At 43.8% G+C, this 25,070-nt stretch overlaps 1 protein-coding gene across 1 annotated transcript in view; it reads right to left on the reverse strand.

Moving 5' to 3' along the window:
- Positions 1-16,981, reverse strand: part of LOC126361021 (G-protein coupled receptor Mth2-like) — a 245,668-nt gene extending 228,687 nt beyond the window's left edge. Inside the window, exon 1 of the mRNA XM_050007759.1 lies at positions 16,753-16,981. Within this exon, the coding sequence (XP_049863716.1) occupies positions 16,753-16,789 (37 nt within the window). The 5' untranslated portion in view covers positions 16,790-16,981. The remainder of the gene's footprint in view (positions 1-16,752) is intronic.
- Between the last annotated feature and the right edge of the window lie 8,089 nt (positions 16,982-25,070).

Here is a 25,070-nt window from a genome sequence, read left to right on the forward strand (position 1 = left end):
ATTGGAGTCATACAGAGTTTTACACTAGACTGACTATCGACACACTCTCCGCGCAATCTGCAGTCCATCAGCTGAGTTTCCACTCCCCACTGCTCATGAATTGTATGTTGAATCAGTTTAATACTTCGCAGGTACTCATATTTCAGTGAGTAATTTCGTAACAAGTCTGGCATCTGACCCATTTCGGGACTAGTGTTGCTTACCTCAAGTCGTCACTTCTCAACGTCCCTCTAAGTTTGTATCATCGTCACGGAACACACTGTACCCTAATATGGCGCTGATGCAAGGCAGCGTAGCTTCTTGTATTCAGGCAAGTCGTACTGACCCTGAACAGTGGAGTGTGACACTGCATTTTAATAAATACTTAGCGGTAATCACACACAATTTGCTACACAGGCCTAAGTGTGAGGCTTTTCCATTTATATTAAATTTGTCACAAATATGATAAGATCAGGCTATGATTGATCGGTACTGTTGCATGTTGCTACACGTAACAGAGGGTGTACGCCATTGTTATGTCTTTAATAATCAGCGTACTTTGCTTCGGTCAAAGTAGCAACCTTGCATGTGACAAATGTTCACTATAATTGTTACCGCAGAGTTTAGAAACAGGCATACTTTACTGTATCTGTAAAACCTGCAGTGGAAGCAATCACAACCGAAAAATACATAATCCATCCAAATGGATTTAAGGTGAAGCGACCACCACATATATCTATTTCTGGAGATGCAAACACACTCAGAGCAAGAATCTAAAGGATGTGTATTTCCTCCTCGACGCAGATCTCTAAAAGAACTGACCTGAGTATTGATCGTCAGCCTGGGGTTTCAGCAACTGGTATTGGCGGAAGTAAGGCGGAATATGTACCCAATTCTTCACAGACATGATTCGTGCAACAGCGTCAGAAAATGTTCAACAAACTCAAGGTGGAGACGCTACCAGAAATATATCACTCACGGACACAACTCCGGAAACATATTTAAGCTCTATTCAAGGGGTACAAAGTAGACTAGCCTCCAAGTGGTGTACCCCGGGCAACGTAACTAAGTTACGGCTAAATAGTCTACAGATATAGGCTGCTGGACCTATGGTGGTTGCAAATTACCTTAGGATATCCCAGATATTAGAGGATACATAGCAATGAAGCAAAACAGTTATGCCAAGAACTACCTGACAAAGGACTAAGGGAATACCCTCCGGCTCTTACAGCTAAACATAGAGGGAACACGCAGAGCAAAAAGTGAGTATCTCACTCAAATATTGATTGAAAACAAGGTGGACGTTGTTCTACTACAGGAAGCCCACTGCTCAGACGAAATCCAACTTCATTCCAGGTATAAGCTCCCTGGCTACACGTTAGCTGCTGCGACATACCATACAAGCTACGGATCTGCAACATGTATCAAATGGTTCAAATGGCTCTGAGCACTATGGGACTCAACATATGTGGTCATCAGTCCCCTAGAACTTAGAACTACTTAAACCTAACTAACCTAAGGACATCACACACATCCATGCCCGAGGCAGGATTCGAACCTGCGACCGTAGCAGTCTCGCGGTTCCGGACTGAGGGCCTAGAACCGCTCGACCACCGCGGCCGGCCAACATGTATCAAGAATGATGTTGAAGAGGTAACAGATGTCCAAACAAAAACGGAAAATAACATCCATACCATCAGGCTGAAAGTCGCCAACACAGAGATTGTGAACATCTATAAGCCCCCAGCACAACCATGGGTAAACGAAGCTGCTCAAAATATTCCACATCCAGGAATACTACATGAAGACTTCAACAGCCATAACACACAATGGGGCTACAGAAGCACGAATGAAGATGGTGAGAATGTATCAGAATGGGCTGAAATGGAACGCCTTTTCTTACTATTTGACGGGAAGGACAATGGGACATTCTGCTCAGCTAGATGGGCTCAGGATTACACTCCCGATCTGTTTCATTACCACTAACAACAAAGGATTATTCTAGCAGAGCAGCAGGAAGGTGCTCAGTGATTTCCCAGGAAGCCAACACCGACCTGTACTGGTGAAAATTGGACTCTAAATCCCAGTTGTGAAGTCTATACCAAAGCCACGATGGAACTTCCAAAAAGCCAAATGGGAAAAATTCTCTGAAGAGGTTGATCTTATTATTCAGTTTATTCCACCTAAAGTTAGGCACTACGACCGCTTTGTTAGACTAATTCATTCCAATGCCAGAAAACATATTCCAAGAGGCTACAGAGAGAACTACATTCCTGGATGGAGCCCTAGATGTCAAGAATTGAATGACGAATTTAAAACGACTCGAGACACCAAGGTATCAGAAGAATTGATTTCGGCCCTAGATTCAGCTGGACAAAAGAAATGGATGGAACTAACTGAAAACATGTCTTTGCAACACTCGAGTAAGAAAGCTTGGAATTTATTAAGAAAGCTTGACAGTGCGACAAAAGTTAATATCTTATCAGACAAAATAAATCCTAACAAAATAGCAGCCAGGATCGTTAATATAACAAGAACACCAAGCAACAACAACAAACAGAAAGCCAAAGAAATAAAACATGAGCTAAAGTCTAAAATGTCTTAAACACAGCCTTCCGAATTTGCACAGAAAATCTCTGCAGCTGAAATCTGGTAAAGCGGCTGGTTGTGATGGTGTATACCCGGAGTTCCTTAAACATGCTGGCCAAGGTGCAGTGCAGTGTGTAATGAAATTGTCGCAACAGGAAGACTGACAAATCTTTTTAAGAAAACTAAAATAATTGCCATCCTGAAACCGTCAAAATCTGGTAACAATCCTGAAGACTATAGACCCATTGCACTTCTAAGTATCTGCTGGAAAGAGTACTCTATAATAGAATTGCACCAACTATCCTGAAACACATTCCTGTAGAACAGGCTAGCTTCAGACGAGACCGCAGTTGTAGCGATCAAGTGCTAGCGCTGGCAACATACATAGAGAAGGGCTTCGAAGACCTGAAGAAAACAATGGCCGTGTCTATTGACCTAACACCAGCATATGATACAGTGTAGCGGAAAGGCATGCTTCTTAAGTTCTTAAGAATAATTCCATGTAAAAGAATTGCACAACTACTCAGTAACATGCTGCCCAACAGGAAATTCAAGTTCACCTAAAAGGTCAAGTAAGCAAGTTATACAATTTAAATGACGGACTACTACAAGGATCAGTATTGGCCCCCCTACTTTTCAATTTATATGTCGCTGACTTGCCAGAAACGAAAGCAAGAACATTTATCCATGCTGATGATATAGCCTTGGTGACGCAGGCTAACGATTTTACAACTTCAAAAGTGACTCTCGCTCAGGATCTACGAATTCTAGATGAATTTTTTAATGTCTGGCGACTCAAAGAAAAACAAATAAAACTGAATCCTCCACCTTCCGTCTAAGTAATAGGCATGCTCGCTATAAACCACAAATTTCCTTTAGAAATCAGTTGCTGTTATATAACCCATTCCAAAAATATCTCTGCGTGACCTTGGATCGTTCGCTAACATATAGAAAACACCTACCTGAAACAGCTTTAAAAATGAGAACCAGAAACATTATATTACACAAACTCTGCGGAACAAGCTGGAGAGCTAAGGCATCAGTACTCAAAACAACTGCTCTCTCAATTGAATACACTGTTGTGGAATATTGCAGCCCAGTATGGCTGAACAGCGCTCATACAGCCATGGTAGACACGCAGCTGAATGTGGCCATGAGAAGCGTATCCGGGACAATAAAATCCACACCCACAGAATGGCTGCCTGTCCTGTCTAATATTGCACGACCGAAGTTACGACGTCAAGCAGCGCTGAAAAGGGAATGGGAGAAATGCTCCAAGAATCCCGAGTTACCGCTACACCAAGACTGTGATGCCACTCAAAGGCAACGTTTTATGTCCAGGAAACCCTCCTGTAGACTTGGAAAAAGGCTTACTTCTGAAGGTTTCCAACCAGGAACAGCATGGCGGGAAGAATGGTTCGCAGCCAATTGTAATTCTGCAGGTCTCATTGCTGATCCTACATGAGTCCCTCCTGGATTCCACTTACCTAGGAAGTCGTGAACCACCATAAATCGCATACGCACCAAGCACGGAAGATGCCAGGACTTGAAGCATAAGTGGGGAATCGCTGAAAGTGCCAAGTGTGACTGCGGACACCAACGACAAACAATACACCACATAGTCACAGAGTGTCCCCTACGGAAATATGCTGGAAATCTGATCAGCATACAGGAGGTCTCTGAGGAAGCAATCTCCTGGCTGGATACTTCAGATATTAACCTATAGTTTTTATTACAACTTGAAGCTCTGTTTGTCAATATTACTGTTTATAAAAACCACATTTTCTCTTTTAAATGTAACTCATCCTAGTGTTTTTATCCATACGTATATTATTGATTTAATCTAATCTAAGACTTTTATTACCATAAATGAATGTAATCTATTTTATTTGTAGTATATGCAAATTGTGTTACCAGTAACATCATTGCTGTGCAATTCAAGTAATGTATCCTTGATGCCAAACGAAATAATAAAACAAGCTCTATTCAAGAAATATGCTACTTCCTTACACATCTTGCTTAATGTTCTTGACTGTCAGATCATAGACATTCGGAGTACCACGTAGGCACGCCGCTAGTTTTTCGTGCGTATGATCTTAAATCGAGTACGAAAGGAAGGAAAGCAATAACTGAGTGGTAAAAGTAGACGATGATGTCTACAGTACTTTCAGCTAAAAAAATTTTGAAATTCAAAAGCAAGTAATTTGTAACAAAGAAACAGTCGTATGGGACTGTTGGTTGGGAGAACATGAGGCATCAAATTGGAAACGTTGTATTTCTTAGCTCCTTATAGCTTCAGTAAAAATCTGCTTTGCTAATACATTTGTTAGTTGTGGGTGACAGATGAGGGTGTTTAGTCTGTGTTGTGTATGGTAGTACGATACAGAAAAGATCGATTGTACTCGGTATCTAATAGCGGCAAGCAGGCTGTTGAGTTTATCTTCACCACCCGCCAGATAAACCACCATCAACAGTGCCATATGGGTACACTCCATGAGACACTAGAAAAGTTAGAGTGTAACCCAGGATATTGGCACAGGAATTTTAGGCCGCTACTTATCCTGTCTCTACCGCCCAAAGACTTCCACATCTACATAGATACTCCGTAAGACACTGTACGGTACGTGGCGGAGGGAACACTGTACCACTACTTGTCATTTCCTTCCCGTTCCACTCGCAAATAGAACGAGAGAAAAACGACTGTCCATATACGCCTCCGTATGAGCCCTAATTCTTGTATTTTATCTTCATGGCTACTGCTCGCATTGTATGTGGGCGGCAGTAGAATCATTCAGCAGTCAACTTCAAATGCCGGTTCTCTAAATTTTCTGAACAGTAATAAAAGAACACACTTTCCTCCAAGGATTCCCATTTGAGTTCCCGGAGCATCTCCATGATGTTTACGTTTTGTTAGATCCTACCGGTAACAACTCTAACAGACCGCCTCTTAAATACGTACACATCTTCGTTCAATCCGACCTGGTATGGATCCAAAACATTCGAGCATCCTACGTGCTGTCTCTTTTATAGGTGAACCAATATTTTCTAAAATTCTCCCAATAAACCGCAAGCGACCGTTCCCCTTCCCTACCGCAGTGCTCACATGAGGTGGAACACCTCATATCGCTTTGCAACGTTATTTAAACGATTTGACCGTGTCAAGCAGAACACTTAATACTGTATCCGAACATTACACATCGGATCTTTCTATTCATCCGCATTAATTTAAATTTTTCCACAGTTTGTTTAAGTCATCTTGTATCAACTTCGACACCTTACCGTACACAACGGCATCATCAGCAAACAACCGCTGACTGCTGCCCACCCTGTCAGCCAAATGATTTATATGTATAGAGAACAACAGCGGTCCAATCGCACTTCCCTGGGACACTCCTGTCGATGCCCTTGTCTGTGATCAATACTCGTCGTCGAGAACAACATACTGCGTTTTATTATTTAAGAAGTCTTCGAGCCACTCACATATCTGTGAACTTATTCCACATGCTCGTATCTTCGTTAACAACCTGCAATGGGACACTGTGTCAGATGCTTTCCGGAAATCTAGGAATATGGAATCTGCCTGTTTCCATTCATCCACAGTTCTCAGTGTATCATGTGAGAAAATAGCAAATTGAGTTTCGCAAGAGCGATGGTTTCTAAAACCATGCTCATTCTTGCACATAATCTTCTCAGACTAAAAAAAAATTACACTCCTGGAAATGGAAAAAAGAACACATTGACACCGGTGTGTCAGACCCACCATACTTGCTCCGGACACTGCGAGAGGGCTGTACAAGCAATGATCACACGCACGGCACAGCGGACACACCAGGAACCGCGGTGTTGGCCGTCGAATGGCGCTAGCTGCGCAGCATTTGTGCACCGCCGCCGTCAGTGTCAGCCAGTTTGCCGTGGCATACGGAGCTCCATCGCAGTCTTTAACACTGGTAGCATGCCGCGACAGCGTGGACGTGAACTGTATGTGCAGTTGACGGACTTTGGGCGAGGGCGTATAGTGGGCATGCGGGAGGCCGGGTGGACGTACCGCCGAATTGCTCAACACGTGGGGCGTGAGGTCTCCACGGTACATCGATGTTGTTGCCAGTGGTCGGCGGAAGGTGCACGTGCCCGTCGACATGGGACCGGACCGCAGCGACGCACGGATGCACGCCAAGACCGTAGGATCCTACGCAGTGCCGTAGGGGACAGCACCGCCACTTCCAAGCAAATGAGGGACACTGTTGCTCCTGGGGTATCGGCGAGGACCATTCGCAACCGTCTCCACGAAGCTGGGCTACGGTCCCGCACACTGTTAGGCCGTCTTCCGCTCACGCCCCAACATCGTGCAGCCCGCCTCCAGTGGTGTCACGACAGGCGTGAATGGAGGGACGAATGGAGACGTGTCGTCTTCAGCGATGAGAGTCGCTTCTGCCTTGGTGCCAATGATGGTCGTATGCGTGTTTGGTGCCGTGCAGGTGAGCGCCACAATCAGGACTGCATACGACCGAGGCACACAGGGCCAACACCCGGCATCATGGTGTGGGGAGCGATCTCCTACACTGGCCGTACACCTCTGGTGATCGTCGAGGGGACACTGAATATTGCACAGTACATCCAAACCGTCATCGAACCCATCGTTCTGCCATTCCTAGACCGGCAAGGGAACTTGCTGTTCCAACAGGACAATGCACGTCCGCATGTATCCCGATCCAGCCAACGTACTCTAGAAGGTGTAAGTCAACTACCCTGGCCAGCAAGATCTCCGGATCTGTTCCCCATTGAGCATGTTTGGGACTGGATTAAGCGTCGTCTCACGCGGTCTGCACGTCCAGCACGAACGCTGGTCCAACTGAGGCGCCAGGTGGAAATGGCATGGCAAGCCGTTCCACAGGACTACATCCAGCATCTCTACGATCGTCTCCATGGGAGAATAGCAGCCTGCATTGCTGCGAAAGGTGGATATACACTGTACTAGTGCCGACATTGTGCATGCTCCGTTGCCTGTGTCGATGTGCCTGTGGTTCTGTCAGTGTGATCATGTGATGTATCTGAGCCCAGGAATGTGTCAATAAAGTTTCCCCTTCCTGGGACAATGAATTCACGGTGTTCTTATTTCAATTTCCAGGAGTGTATATTCAAACTGAGAGTACGTTCAAGGATCATGCAGCAAAGAGAAGTTAGGATTTCGATCTGCAATTTTTCGGGTCCTTTGTTTTACATTTGTTATTTACTGGAGTCACCTGCACTTTTTTCCAGTTGCTTGGGACTTTGCGCTGGGCGAGAGATTCGCGATAAATTCAAGCTAGGTAAGGGGCCAATGCCGCAGAATACTCTCTGTAAAATCGAACTGGGGTTCCATCTGGGCCTGCTGATTTATTTGCTTTCAAATCTTTCAGTTGTTTCTCTACTATGCTTAGTACCATGTTGTCCATTTGGGAGTCTGTCCGAAGGTCAAATGATCGTATGTTTGTAAGATTCTCGTGCATGAACGATTTCTTGAACATGAAATTTAAATCATGAGCTTTCGTTTTGCTATCGTCAGCTGGTACACCAGACTGGCCAATAAGGGACTGAATGGAAGCCTTAGACTCACTTAGTGATTTTACACACGACCAGAATTTTTTTCGGGTTTTCTGCCAGATTTTATGCTAAGGTATGACAATGGTAGTCGTTGTATGCTTCGCGCATAGGTCTTTTCACAGACGCACGAGTCTCTACTAATCTTCGCTTGTCATTTATGCGTTCTCTTTCGAACCGAGAATCCATTGGCGTCTGTTTCCTCATCATCCGCCGAATTTCGTTATTAAACCATGGCGTGTCTTTTCCATACTTTATCCACTAACTAGGCACATAACAATCCACGTTTACAATCTCCTTAAACTTTGCCGACAGTTCCTCTGCATTCATCTTATTGAAACTAAGTGATGCTGTCTAAGTGAGATGTTAATAACTGTTTATCTGCTCTATCTAACTTTCTTGACTGATTTATTATCTTTCGTTATATAGTTGCTATAATGACATCATGATCGCTAATCCCATTTTCTATATTCACATTGTTGATAAGGTCCGGTGGCCGAGCGGTTCTAGGCACTTCAGTCAAGAACCACGCAACCGCTACGGTCGCAGGTTCGAATCCTGCCTCGGGCATGGATGTGTGTGGTGTCCTTAGGTTAGTTAGGTTTAAGTAGTTCTAAGTTCTAGGGGACTGATGACCTCAGGTGTTAAGTCCCATAGTGCTCAGAACCATTTGGACCATTTTTGATAAGATCCGGCCTATTTGTAGCTACAAGGTCTAAGATATTTCCACTGGGTGTGGGCTGTCGAGCTAGCTGCTCAAAAACATTTTCAGAAAACGTGTTCAAAAGTATTTCGCATGACTGTGTCTGTACTTCCCTGCATGAATCCATAGATGTCCTAGTCTATGCTCAGTAGGTTAAAGTCGCCTCAAGCTATTGCGGCATGATCTGGGTATTTAAGCGCTGTTGCCCGCAGACTTTCTTTGAAAGACTCTAGTAGTGTCTCAGGAGAATCGGATGGCCGGTAAAACATCCAACAATTAACTTGATTTCATCTACACCAGATGACTTCACACTTAACTTCGACCTCAATAGAGACGATATTTTGTCAACTGCAATGAACATTCCCCCTTCCGATGTGCCTTTGGAAGATCACGTAAGACGTCCTTCCCCATCCTTCCCTAATCCGATGGGACTGATGACCTCGCTGTTTGGCCCTCTCCCACAAATCAACAAACCAACCTCCTCTAATCTGTCTTTCCGATATACGTTCCACGACTCGCTAAATGTTTCAGAGCCTTCCACTTCGTGTTTCAGCCAGCTCTCAGTCCCAAGAATAATTTGATCCCGAGAACTCTCATGGAGGGCAGTAAATTCGGGAACTTTATTACGAATAATTTGACAGTTTACTGATAAAATTGTGATAGTCGAAGTGCCTTTATTCTGAAAGCCACTTGACTTTCCTTGCTGCATACTGACTGGCGACTGTTCACCAGAGTACCTCAAACTACCGCCTAGCTTAAGAAACCCTCATGTGAACTCCACAGGTACTCTGCTACCCGAGTAGCTACTTACTTTGTGTAGTACAAACCTGACGTGTCAAGGGGAGTCTTACATATCTGCACAAGATAACGTGTCTATAAATCTGCAGCCAAGACTGTCGCAGAGTCGAGAAAGCCTTTGGTTGAGACCCTCCACTCGGCTCCAAACCAGCGGACCCCGACCAACTCTGGAAACGATGCTGCAAATTACGAGCTCTGCTTGCACCCCGCGCGCGGGGCCAGCAGTCTTCACCAGCTCCGCCAGCTCCCTGCACGTACTAAGGATCGCCTCAGAACCCATACGACAGGCGTCGTCGGCGCCGACGTGAGCCACAACATGCAGACGCCTGCACTTCACGGATGAGGACCCCCGGCAGACATACCGAGCGCACGTTGGGTTTCTTTCCAGCCATGAACGCTATCTGCTTACGGGGCTCCACAAAGCGCCTAACATTGGGGCTCCCAATAACTTATAAGCCCCTTCCCCCCTGTGCTTTCTCGGTTCCTGCTGAAGGAGCAGCCAGCTGTCCACACACAGCGTGAATGGGCGAGGTCAGCCGACCAGTCTCCACATTGGCCCTCAGCCTCGAGCGGCGTGAACGCGGTACAAACCGCCACTCACGCTTCTGTGAGGACGGAGCCACAAGGAGGTGCCTCGAAAGCAGAGCCGTGGGCAAAAGAAGTGACGCCTGAGATGTCCCATGCGAAACGTCAGATTCTCCGCCACCGCTACACCCCGAGGCAGCAGCCTGAAGGCGATTGGTCATAGCCAACAGCGCGTTCAGCTGTTGGCGAACTGCGCCCAGCTGCTCCTGCGTCCGCACACAGCACGCACACAGCCTAGCCATCCTAGCCTTCTGTCACCAAGATTCGAACTGAATATTTCCAGGAATTGAGACTCTTAAAGTAGTAAAGGAGTTTTGCTATTTGTGGAGCAAAATAACTGATGATGGTCGAAGTATAGAGGATATAAAATGTAGACAGACAATGGCAAGGAAAGAATTTCTGAAGAAGAGAAATTTGTTAACATCGAGTATAGATTTAAGTGTCAGGAAGTCTTTTATGAAAGTATTTGTATGGAGTTTAGCCATGTATGGAAGTGAAACGTGGGCGATAAAAAGTTTGGAAAAGAAGAGAATAGAAGCTTTCGAAATGTGGTGCTACAGAAGAATGCTGAAGATTAGATGGGTAGATCACATAACCAATGAGGAGGTATTGAATAGAGTAGGGGAGAAGAGGAGTTTGTGGCACAACTTGACTAGAAGAAGGGATAGGTTGGTAGGACATGTTCTGAGGCATCAAGGGATCACCAATTTAGTACTGGAGGGCAGCGTGGAGGGTAAAAATCGTAGACGGAGACCAAGAGATGAATACACTAAACCGATTCAGAAGGATGTAGGCTGCAAGAGGTATTGGGAGATGATGAAGCTTGCACAGGATAGAGTAGCATGGAGAGCTGCATCAAACCAGTCTTAGGACTGAAGACCACAACTTCTAGGACGAGCGCGGTCGTGTGCGTTAGCGACTTCGGCTGGGGAACCGGTTTAGTACTTGACTGAAATGGAAGCGAGAGAACTACAAAACGTACTTGATTACCATCTGATCTTGGAGCATTGGCTCATAATCCGGCAATGAGATATAATAAGTAAAAAATTGTGACTGGTTACTTTTTTATGATCCTCGTTATCAGTTTGAAATTTTCTGCTGCTGACATCAAATATAAGCTAGTTGCAAAGTAGTTTTCAAATATGTTGGGCGAGTGTTTTCATTGTGTAAGTGTTCTGCTTGGGGAAAAACGCCTTTTACAGAAACAGGTATTATATCCGACCCACACTTGCCATTTTTCTGCAACACGTCATGTGCGAAGACGTTCTGCAGTGATACCAAAAATATATTGGTAATTATTATCGAGAAGACTGTTGAAAAACTAGTCTCATCACCGAGAATTGCTTACAGATATAAGAAATAAACTGTACAATTTACCAGATTAGGAAATATTGTTTCTTGGGAAGACGAATATATTATTCTAAATAAATAAATAAATAATAATTGTTTCGTGTTACTAAAACCATTTCTATAACAGACTTATGTAACGCAGATGTCAACCTTACAGCACCTGATTGACGTTAACATTGCGACCAAGAGCTACACTATGCTAGCGAAGCCTATCGACGTTTGTCTTGGAAGGTAACTTTGTTTCTTATTTTGTAATGTTTTAAACCAACGTGCTAGAAGTGTTCTTCATGCATTTGACAATAGGACATTTTCCCGCAGCCCGAAAGACCAAAGTTAGCAAGCAACAGTTGGAACATAAGCTTTAGTGGAAACTACCTTTTTGAGCAAGCATTTACTCGTCTGGTGAAAATAAATTTCTGAATTGTATGGATGCTGCGAACATTACTTGCGTAGATGTAGGAGGAATAAACATATATAGAGACAATGATCAATCGAACAAATATCCATGAATATTTTCAGTTGCTTTCTTAAAGAGATTTCATTCATGGTAGCACGAACAATGACGTAACATGACTAAGCCGACGAGTCCGATAACTTCTGTGCTAGCTAGACATAGCAGCAAATAGAGGAGTAGTTAGAAACTGGAACACAAAAGTGTGCCCGACAATTTTTTAACACCAAACAACCTTTCTTTTTCTTACGAACACAATATGTAGTTTTTCGCGAATGAATAACAACACAGTAGCGAGAGAAAGGAAAAAAGCAATAGTCAGCGAGTATCATTCAGTAGATACTATGGTATCATTTGCATGTTGTTTCTAATGAAAAATTGCAAATTTGTCTCCTTAGTTTTAACATATACTGAATATATGTGCAACCGAGTTCTGCTTGAGCACTTCAAATGTTATTTATTGACAGATAAATATAACACCTTACGTGTGGTGAACGGCAAAGATGAATTTTACATTAAGCTTCATTAGACACATGAAGTGCCACGTAATTTACTGAGATGATGATCAATCACAGTACTATGGCGATCAAAAATATGCGAGCCCTCATGCACACGCGACCCCGGTTCCTAATTTTTCTTGAGACCCGAGTGCATGCTTGCTCAGACACGCGCGTTCGTGCACGTCCATCGGTATCTGCTGGCTCATAACGTTCATATTTTGTTTTCAGGGTAGTCTTGAATGTTATTAGGGCCTACACTTTTTGGCATCGTACGTGCGCCACGGTATCGTTTGACAGAGCAGTCACTGCGTTAAATCTCTGCGCTAGCTTACAAATTCGAGAAGAATGGTACAGAAGTAGTAATAGATTCAAGACTGATTCGACGTATCTGGAGTGTTGGACAGCTGCGAAGGAAATTCTGAGGGACTGAGGTGTGCAGATTGGATTACTGGTACTACATAAAGTGTTACCCTCAACAGAAGAAAAAGTAATGCCTCATAGAACGCTCTCGAGTAGCACGTGCGAGCAAGATGTCACGAAATATATCTTTTTAGTACAATATTGCCAAACGTGGACACAATATTTCCCACACAAAGCGAAAATGGTAAGAGTAGTGTGCGGTATTGCAGGAACTAATACCGTTTAAGAGTTTTAACTGTAAAGGGTAAACTAAGAGAAATGGAAAACAGTGATAACAATAACTAATGTGGGTCGCCCAGTTTCTCTAAAAACATACTCGGAATGGAAAGGCCAGTCTGCTGGCACATGGCTGTTTCCTCCCCTTTAGCCCACGTTTACAAAACGATAGACACATAGCTCCGTTGGACCGATAGTTTTGGTTCCATATTCAACACGACTAGCTAGACTCTGTTTGTGGAAAGCTTCGTCACAAAATTTACGTACCACAAGACGCCCCGACTTAAACTATGTTTCGCTTTCAGAAACTTTAAATCCATAACTCCGTATTAACCACAGCATTAAGACACTAAAATTCACTAAAAGGTATCTTCTTTTTGTACTCAGTGTCCACAATACACGTAATTATTGTACCAGCTCTAGAAATCCAATAGATTCCAGGGAATTGATTTAGATTTGTAAGCAAGGCAAGCAAACTCTTTTCGCCTCTCGGTTTCAGTTACAGACAACTTGCTTTAGTATGAACCGTGCAGATATATTCGCTCCTTTGAACTCTCATACTTGGCGAGTGGGGTTAAGGAGGTATTAGGGCTGTTCGCAATGTACTATATAGGAGGCTATTTTCGTGTCATAGGCAACTCCCTGATTTTTTTTTAATTGTTAGCTCACAACAACTATACTTCTTGGAGGGGAACATTTCGACTTGTAATCATCCTAGGGCATCATTGTTGGCAGACACTGTTGACCTACCTACACCCTATTAATCATCTTTCACCTATCACGAAACTACGTATCTGCCATCTCTGGTACTTAATCATCATTTAAAATTTCACTTGTACTTGCAACACAAAAAATTTTAATTTAAGATGATACTGTTAATAGCATGCAAATATATGGAAGAAACTCATATTCGATAGTAAAATATGTTGTAAATGTGTCACGCCTTTACATCGTGGCTCAGCCCATCAAAGACATGCACTTCATTGAAACTCAGAATATAGCTGACTTTTCTCCAAGTACACGTACGCCATGTTTTGGGTGGGACTGTATATACACTGAAGAGTCAAAGAAACTGGTACACGTGCCTAATTATCGTGTAGGGTCCCTGCGGGCACGCAGAAGTGCCGCAACGCGACGTGGCATTGATTGTATTAATGTTTGAAGTAGTGCTGGAGGGATTGACACCATGGATCTTGTAGGGCTGTCCACAAATCTATAGAAGTACGAGGAAGCGGAGATCTCTTCTGAACAGCACGTTGCAAGGCATCCCAGATATGCTCAATAATGTTCGTGTGTGGGGAGTGTGGTGGCCAGCGGAAGTGTTTAAACTCAGAAGAGTGTTCCTGGAGCCACTCCGAAGCAATTCTGGACGTGTGGGGTGTCGCATTGTCATGCTGCAGTTGCCCAAGTCCATCGGAATGCACAAGGGACATGAATGGATGCAGATGATCAGACAGGATTCTTACGTACGTGTCACCTGTCTGTAGTATTTAGACGTATCAGGGCCCCATATCACTCCAACTGCTCAGGCACCACACCATTACAGAGCCTCCATCAGCTTGAATAGTCTCCTGTTGACGTTCAGGGTCCATGGATTCATAAGGCTGTCACTATGCCAGTACGCGTCCACCCGGTCGATACAATTTGAAACGAGGCTCGTCCGACCAGGCAACGTATTTCCAGTCATCAATAGTTCAAATGGTTCAAAAGGCTCTAAGCACTATGGGGCTTAACATCTGAGGTCATCAGTCCCCTAGACTTAGAGCTAATTAAACCTAACTGACCTAAGGACATAACACACATCCATGCCCGAGGCAAGATTCGAACTTGCTACCGTAGCAGCAGCGCTGTTCCCGACTAAAGCGCCTAGAAGCACACGGGCACACCGCCCGGCCATCAACAGTCCAATGTCGGTGTTGACGGGCCCAGGCGAAGCGTGAAGCTTTGTGTCGTGCCGTCATCAATGGTACAAGAGTGGGCCTTCTGCTCCGAAAGCTCTTATCAATGATGTTTCGTTGAATGGTTCGCACGCTGACACTTGTCAAAGGCCCAGCATTGAAATCTGCAGCAATTTGCAGAAGGGTTGTATTTTTGTCACGTTGAACGACCCTCTTCAGTCGTCGTTGGTCCCGTTCTTGCAGAATCTCTCCCCAGCCGCAGCGATGTCGGAGACTAGATGTTTTACGGATCCAGATATTCACGGTACACTCTTGAAATCTGACTGGTCGCTACCGCAGAGATGCTGTCTCTCATCGCTCGTGCGCCGACTATAACGCGACGTCCAAACTCACTTAAATCTTGATAATCTGGAACTGTAGCAGCTGTAACAGATCTAACTAAGGCGTCAGACACTTGTCGCCCTATAAAGACTTTGCCGACCACAGCGTCATATTTTGTCTGTTTACATCTCTCTGCATTTGAATACGCATGCCTGTACCAGTTTCTTTGACGCTTCAGCGTAATTCGAACTTGCTTTCTTAAATCACCACAATTTTATATATATATATATATATATATATATATATATATATATATATATATATATATATTGCTTGTAATTGCTTTAGTGCTAGTATTATTGCATGACGCGTTTTCATAAGTATGTCTCACATACTGCAATGTGGAACTGAAGTTGCAGATTTCAAGTCTTCGAAAGAACTGCCAATAGCAAGCTATCGTAGCGTAATAGATAAGCGCTGAGTTGGTGGAATTCCGTCCCATTGTTCTATTTTGTTTTCATCATGGGAATACAGGAATCCGCAGAAATGTACCCGAGGAGGAGAGAATGAGACAAGCCTCTAAAAATGGTCGTTTTTGATGTAAATGAGTTGGTCAGTTTCGAAATGTGTCTTTCCAAAGGAAAGAAATTTTATAGAGAATGATTATTGTCCGATCAGTATTTGTTTTAAATAGATTATTTTGATACGTAAAACCGTATTTGTTATAAGTAGATTACTTTGATACTTAAAACCAACAAACAAACAACTGTGGAGGTGTTGCTAAAGCCTAGTTTTGTCTCGCTGCAATCCGTCATGTTGTGCGTCATTCGACAAAGCGAGAGGTTTAGCAGAATCACTAGAAATCTGTTCTAGAAACGTATGACAATTGGAAGGAGTGAATAAAGACCCGGTACTCTGGGCAACTGGTGAGGAGGGGAAGGTGCCAATGTATGGGGCAACTATTTTAAGTAATATATCGGATGTTGGATCATTAACACCTAAAGTCTTTCACTTTATCGATCTACCGCGATTCTCTCAAAAAGTTGTCGTAAGTTATCTTTAACGCCTTGAATCTAATTTTTCGTACACCTTTTTTTATCACAGCAGCAGCATCTTTATCGTCCAACAATCGGAATGACGATATTGCAGAATATTACTGAGCAGTCTAAGGAGAACTTCAGTAACATTGCACAATATTATTGATCTCTGGCGAGGGCTGAGCAGAAATGGCCACGACTTATCGGAACCAAAGGACGGAAACATACCACAGATAATCCACAGGTTTCATCGACTGCCCTAATCCAACAATACGTAAACAGCAGCAGATAAGGCGCCGCGTGGCCGCGAGAGGTGCCGTCAACTCACCCGCCGCCGTGACGAGGAGCAGGAGCAGAGAGCGCATGCGCAGGCTGGTGAGCTGCAGTAGAGCGGGACGTGCGACCGCGAGGAAGGCCCGCGAGAATCTGCGGTGGCGCCGGCGGCCACAGCGGCAGAGCCAGCTGGCGGCGACTCCCACCAGGCACCGGGCTGGCGGAGAACGCCGTGAAAGGGGACGAGGCCGCGTCGGCCGCCGATGCGACCACCGAGGCGCCAGATAGTGCAGCTGTGTTTACCGATCGCTATCGCGCCGCGATATCTCTCGGCAACGTGACCTCCGTCAAGTTCACACCACACGGCACCTGCTGTGTCACTGACCACCACCAATCTCACTGATGCATGAATGCACACTGTAGCGAGGAATAAAAATTTGTGCTAAGGCCGGAATTCGAATCTGGGTTCCTGCTCGCTGGGCGGATGCGCTTACCACATGCCACGCTCAAATGTACGGACTATCCTAACATGCCTCCCTCCTCAATCCAAATTCCCGTTCACGTCTCAGCCCACTTGGTTGATCCCCGCGGAGGTTCGAGTCCTCCCCCGGGCATGGGTGTGTGTGTTTGTCCTTAGCCGAGCGGTTCTAGGCGCTACAGTCTGGAACCTCGCGAATCCTGCCTCCGGCATGGATGTGTGTGATGTCCTTAGGTTAGTCAAGTTTAAGTAGTTCTAATTTATAGGGGACTGATGACCTCAGAAGTTAAGACCCATAGTGCTCAGAGCCATTTGAACCATTTTGAACCATAATTTAGGTTAAGTAGTGTGTAAGCTTAGGGACTGATGACCTTAGCAGTTCAGTCCCATAAAATTTCACACACACACACACATACACACACACACACACACACAGTTGGTATTCCCCCTAAACTCGAACAGCACAGCAGAGGCTCTCTAACCCTAATGGAATAGCACCACAGCATCGAACGATCCCAAGTTTAGGGGGAATACGATGTAGGTTGTGGCGTGAATATGAGTTTTTGGATTGAGGGAAGCGTGCTAGGGTACTACTTGCAGTTGTGAAAGCAACAATGCCTAGGTGACATAGTGGTCAGCACATCTGCCAAGTGAGCGGGTAACCCGACTTCGGTTTCTAGCCTTGGTACAATTTTTCATTCACCGCTTCAGTCAGCATATGTATACATCATAGATGTTTGGGACTTTGAAAGGTCTCTGGAACCACACAGAGTCATTTGACCAATCTCATTGTTGTCTGAGTAGTAAAGACACATGTCAACTTGTCTTCTCCTTACTTACAAGCAAACTTGCACAATGTCACTCTAGTAAACGAATATGAGTCCAAGGTACAAAGCCAAAAGCTGAACTTTGTCTATTAGGCCCCAACATAAAGTGGAGCAGTCTATTCTTGCAATCCAATGTTCAGATATTGTCGAAGTGCCACGTTAGAGAATAACATGATGCTTCAAGATGGCAGAGAGCATACAAGTTGTTTGGATACAAAGCTCGGTTGCAGTACATTGTTAGGTCAATCAGTGCTGACAATGAACTGTTCTTAAGATCTTTAGAGTACTGGAGAATTCTTCTGGTCCTATTGAGAAGCGTGGCCGTAGGTTTCAGTTAGCGCAGCCGTTAGCAGACTAACGTTATCGTGCCTAACAATCTGTGAGTCCACGGAGTGTGACTGTCTTAACGTCTGGTTACTATGCGCGACAGACGTTTTAGGCAGACAGTAAGTAGTGTGTGTGTGTGTATGTTATCACTGTGCCGTGTTGTGCTTCGAAGGGAAACATCTCGAGAAACACGTATACCGAGATAAGACTGAGCCATGACCATCAGAAAATTATACGATGTTGATTATGATAAATTTGAGGAGGTATCGCAGCATGAAAATAATCAGGTTTACATATACAGTCTATATGTTTAGTAAGAGCTACCAGAGTGCCTATCGTATCTCTTCTCTGGCTGAGATGATGATCTGAACATAGGGAGGTTAGAGCGTAGCATTTCATATCAGTAAGGACAGACAGCCGGCCGGAGTAGCCGAGCGGTTCTAGGCGCTACAGTCTGGAACCGCGTGCCCGCTACGGTCGCAGGTTGGAATCCTGCCTCGGGCATGTGTGTGTTGTCCTTAGGTTAGTTAGCTTTAAGTAGTTCTAAGTTCTAGGGGACCGATTGTTGGAATATATAAACTTGAATGTCAAAGTTGTGATGCAGTACACATAGGCATGACATGCAGTAATTTTGAAACATGATACAAAGAACATATCAGATGTTGGAACTATGAAACAAACCATTTCACATTTGCAGAGCATTTAAAACACCATAACCATCATCCTACAAACATGGAACAAGAAATGAAAATAATGAGAATAAGCAACCATGACAAACATCTTATACAAACGCAAGAAAACTTCCACATCCAGAAAGCCATAGCAGAAAACAAACATGTGATAAATGAACACACACACATCAGCAGAGGCTCCCTACTACACTTAATAAAGGAAATGATAACATAAAACAAAAAAAACTCTTCCCCACACCATCTGGACACACACACTACATACACACACACAGCACAAAAAAATTATATCAGACAAACACACACACGCACACACACACACACACACACACACACACACACACACAACACAAAAAAATAATATCACACCAAAACACACACACACACGCACGCACACAAACGCACACACAAATGCATACACGAACAGATCACAGATACTTCAATAATTACACTCGAAAGTTTGGCAATAACATTCGATCTTTGGCAGAAACATTTGACAGTCGGTAACAGAAACCAAAACATTGCATTGACTCAAGTGTTCAGTTCATAGTGCTGTGGAATGTGGCAAAATACCGCAAATTGGCATTGATAAGAAGAAGAACAACACCAAAAATGCAACAGGAGCGTAATATGTAAGAAATTGTCCACGCAACCTGTAAGTACAGTTGAAAACATTACTACTTAATAGGAAATACCAACCACCAGAACTATTTATAACCAATAGGCACAATGACAAAAAAATGTGAATTAAATAGCTAACATATGTACATATTCCAGGCCACTGATGATGCCTTCAGAAAGTAAAGACAAAACGCGTATGGCAGTAAAATTGTGTTTTATTCAGTTGCCGTCAGACGGTCCATAAGTAAAAATTATCAATATACCTTAATATTACACGCAGCTGAAGAAGACAGGACTTAAAAGGAAAGTTGAAGATTTTATCGTGCTTAACAATCTGCTGGTTACTACGCACAACAGACGCCGTAGGCCGAGAGTAAGTAGTAGTACGTTATCACTGTGCCGTGTTGTGCTTCGAAGAGAAACAACTCGAGATACAAGTGTACCAAGGTAAGACTGAGCCATGCCCATCAGAAAACTATACGATGTTGATTATGAGAAATTTGAGGAGGTATTGTAGCATGAAAATAATCAGGTTAACATATATATGTTTAGTAAGAGCTACCATAGTGCTTATCGCCGCGCGGGATTAGCCAAGCAGTCTAAGGCGCCCCATCCCCTGCCCCCATCCAGCCACGTAAATGATATTACACACGACCTACTTGCCTTGTAGTGGATCGGAAAATATTTTTGTCTTCAGTCATACGACGTAAAATGGATACGCACTACCGATACTCAACTGGTCCATCGACACACCAGACTCGACATGTCGATGCGCTATCGGCTATCGCCCAACCCTGCTTTAACGAAGACCAACTACTGCGTAGTGTTGGTCTTAATTGAGATCGCTTGTTGTTTTGTTAATCAGCTCAGTTCTTACTTGCAGATGAATTTAATAAGCGCTGCCTTTTTTTCTGTGTTGTGTTGTGAGTTTCTAATTTGGATAAATTTGTGACAAGAAAGAAGAAGAAAACCGCTTTCGATTATTCCTCTGGAACTAAGGTAAGTTAAAAATATGTACGTACTAGTATAATAACCTAATTACCTATTTAAAGTGCCGTGCGTGGTAGTCGTGCGGTCCTGGGCGCCTTGCCACGGTTGGCGCGGCTGCCGCCGTCGGGGGTTTGAGTCCTCCCTCGGGCATGGGTGTGTGTGTGTTGTCCTTAGCATAAGTTAGTTTAAGTAGTGTGTAATCGTAGGTACCGATGACCTTTGGTCCCTTAGAAATACATACAACTGGACCAAACTGACTCGCTTCGAATTTTTACTTCTTACTTTTGTAATTTACAGTCATGTAATTTTACCTATCGATTGCTGGTGTTAACATATGATTCTATAACGGGTTCCGACCGCACAAATAGCATTAGCTTTCAAGGAAAGCAGAAAGCTATGCTCTACCAATAATGTTGCACTTTCTTTCTAGCAGGTACCTGGCAAAAGAGTGTATGGATAAATTTCTCCTTCAGCTCGGTGTATATCTCTCTGTTCTCTTACAGCTGCAATATTCAGAATTCAGATTTATTTACTACGTAGTGGTAGAGAAATGACAGCGTCATGCGCTATGACGACCAATTTAATCCATACACGGTTAATTTTGCGAGTTGTGACTCGTTTTCAGACTTTATGTCTTCAATTAATTTGCGAGTTACGTTGAACCACTCACTACTAAGGTCTCGAAAATCTATGTTCAGCCTACTGGAGACGAAACGCAGTATTAATGCACTACTGTGAAAGGTATTAGAAGAGCTCATCGCAGTTTTAGACTAGCCGGCCGCGGTGGCCGAGTGGTTCTAGGCACTTCAGTTTGGACCCACGCGGCTGTTACGGTCGCAGGTTCGAATCCTGCCTCGGGTATGGATGTGTGTGATGTCCTTAGGTTAGTTAGGTTTAAGTAGTTCTAAGATTAGGAGACTGATGGCCTCAGATGTCAAGTCCCATAGTGCTTAGAGAGATTTGAACCATTTTTGAAGTTTTGGACTGCAACGAAAACACACTCATACCAACGTACTTCCCACGCTGTTGCAGACTGAACCATATATATCTGGAAATAGAAAAATGTACGGACAAAACCTGTGCAACTCTCTTTCGTTCGCTAGGTGAGGCCTATTTGCTTATCAGATTTTACGTGCACGTCATCCACTCCCATTTTCAAAAGTATTTCGGAGCGGAAGGTGACCAAATTATTAAAATGTAACATGGCGATATTATAAACGCAGAAATTCGTAGAACTTAGAAAGACGGCCAATCTCGCAAGCAATCACTAATCAGCCGGCTACGTTATTCGTAAGATCTGACTAGCACCTGATGCAGCTTAATAGCCGCAACCACAATAATATTATCTTGGAACTCTTCCATTTGATCCGTGTTTTCATAGAAAAACAGTAATATCAGAAATCGAGTCCACCTTGATGCAAAACACCTTGTTATTCGTTTATTGCTTTATTTTACCAAACTAGTATCGGCGACAAATATCACCATCATCAGTGGGGTTTTTTAACCTAAAACATGCAGAAAATGGAGTGGTTGTACAAACACAGTAAAACATTATTACATTTTTACAATTGGTCTTTTGAAATATAGTTTTCTATTGATATTTTCATACTACCTTATTTATTGTTTGTTTATTGCTTAAAACATGCTGTAACATACAATAAATAAGGTAGTATTAAAAAATCAATAGGAAACTATATTTCAAAAGACGAGTTGTAAAAATGTAATAATGTTTACTGTGTTTGTACAACCATGCCATTTTCTGCATGTTTTAGATTAAAAAACTCCACTGTCGCCGAAACTAGTTTGGGATAATAAAGCAATAAGCGAATAACAAGGTGTTTTGCATCAAGGCGGACTCAATTTCTGGTATTACAGTCGCAACCACTTTGACAAAAACGTGGGGAGCTGTGTCGTTACTAGGCGGTAGTTAAGTCTTCCGATGTAATTGTAGGTTACGCGCAGCGGATCTGCCCCACACGGTGGCCACCAGCGAAGACTGCCGACAGCAGCGGTGTAGGGTGCCCCAGCGTCGCTGTACCTATGCCAAGTCTTAGTGTCCCGATTTAAAGTCTCTCTCTTTCCTTGCGTCACGCTCGTGTACTGTTAGTAAATAAACTGCTGCTTCAGCGGACAGTACTACACTACATGTGGGCACAGGAGGTGGATCTAGAACATGTGTTCTCTGTCATCTTATTTGAATAAACTGCAGCTATTGTGAGAGCTATTCCCAGCTCACCCTGAGAAAAGTCTTTTCCAGTGGGTTCAAGTTCGCTGGGGTGCTCTCAAGCCTTGTGCTTCCTATATGTCCTCTGCTGGGAGGGGAGTGTTCTTGGAAGCAACTAGATTAATTTGCTTGTTCTGTTCTCCATCACATTGCATTTTACAGCACAATTTTGACATGCTATCTCTTAAGACCTGGAAGAGCAGCTGAACTGAATGGACAGTGTCTTGACAGGAGGATATAAGATGAACATCAACAAAATCAAAACGAGGATAATGGAATGTAGTCGAATTAAATCGGGTGATGCTGAGGGAATTAGATTAGAAAATGAGACACTTGAAGCAGTGAAGGAGTTTTCCTCTTTGGGGAGCAAAATAACTGATGATGGTCAAAGTAGGGAGGATGTAAAATGCAGACTGGCAATGGCAAGGAAAGCGTTTCTGAAGAAAAAATTGTTAACTTCGAGTATAGATTTAAGTGTCAGGAAGTCTTTTATGAAAGTATTTGTATGGAGTTTAGCCATGTATGGAAGTGAAATGTGGACCATAAATAGTTTAGACAAAAAGAGAATAGAAGTTTTCGAAATGTGGTGCTACAGAAGAATGCTGAAGATTAGATGGGTAGATCACATAACTAATGAGGAGGTATTGACTAGAACTGGGGAGAAGAGAAGTTTGTGGCACAACTTGACTAGAAGAAGGGATCGGTTGGTAGGACATTTTTGAGGCATCAAGGGATCACCAATTTAGTATTGGAGGGCAGCGCGGCTAAAAATCGTAGAGGGAGACCAAGAGATGAATACACTAAACAGATTCAGAAGGATGTAGGTTGCAGTAGGTACTGGGAGATGAAGAAGCTTGCACAGGATAGAGTAGCATGGAGAACTGCATCAAACCACTCTCATGACTGAAGACCACAACAACAACAACAACAACAACATCTCATAAGAAAGAGAAAGCGCCAAATAACATTCCGTTATGTGGCCGAGCGGTTCTAGGCGCTTCAGTCTGGAACCGCGCGACCGCTACGGTCGCAGGTTCGAATCCTGCCTCGGGCGTGGATGTGTGTGATGTCCTTAGGCTAGTTAGGTTTAAGTAGTTCTAAGTTCTAGGGGACTGATGACCTCAGATGTTAAGTCCCATAGTGCTCATAGCCATTTGAACCATAGCATTCGATTATAAGATTAGAAGGAAACACGTTTAATTCGTCACAACGTCCAAATCTTAGAGGCAGTAGTGGAAGCTACATGAAATGGACAAAACACCTAAAAACAGTATTTGTGTAGTCGAATGGAAGGCGGAAGCTTAAATACGAATCGCTGATAAAAACACGGCGCTGTTCTCATGGAACGCTGTCGGCCAAATTTAGCTCCAGTAAATGTAGCACACAGAGAAGTTGATTGCAAGTCTCCTTCTAACTAACATGCGGCAGTCACTGGCACCTAGGCATGATCGGCTTTCATCAGAAAACATAGCAAACCTCCGCCGTGCCCTTCAGTGAGCTCTCGCCTGACACCACTGAAGTCGCAAATGGCGGTGTTTTGGGGACTGTGGAATGCACGCAACAGCGCTTCTGGCTCTGAGCTGTCCCTGAAGTAACCGATTTGCAACAGTTCTTTGTGTCACTCTGCTTCCAACGGTTGGTTAAATTGCTTCTGGAGATGCCGTACCATGTGCCAGAGCCATACGCCAAACATTGTGGTGTAACCTCTCGGTGGTACCACGTGGCCGTCCGGAGCCTGGTCTTCTTGCGGCCGTACGTTCTTGTGATCACTGCTGTCAGCCGTCATGTACAGTGACTACATTCCTGCAATATCGCAGAAGGAACATCCAGCTTCTCGCAGCCCTATTACACGACCTCGTTCAAACTCATTGGGGTCCTGATAATGACATCTTTGTCGCCTTAAAGGCATTCTTGACTAACGTCAGTTCAGCACGTTCGGTCTCACGACTATACAGCTTGTATATAAAGTAAAACTGATTTGCATCCTCATAGTGGCTCTAAAAGCGCTACTCTTATGCGGCTGGCGCGAAATTTGAATAGACGTTATCTTTCAGATGTAGAAACACTCCTGCCACATCTACATCTACATCTACACGACTACTCTGCAATTCACATTTAAGTGCTTGGCAGAGGGTTCATCGAACCACAATCATACTATCTCTCTACTATTCCACTCCCGAACAGCGAGCGGGAAAAACGAACACCTAAACCTTTCTG

The sequence above is a fragment of the Schistocerca gregaria genome, chromosome 1, assembly GCF_023897955.1.
Source record: "Schistocerca gregaria isolate iqSchGreg1 chromosome 1, iqSchGreg1.2, whole genome shotgun sequence".
In the NCBI taxonomy this organism is placed as follows: Eukaryota; Metazoa; Arthropoda; class Insecta; order Orthoptera; family Acrididae; genus Schistocerca; species Schistocerca gregaria.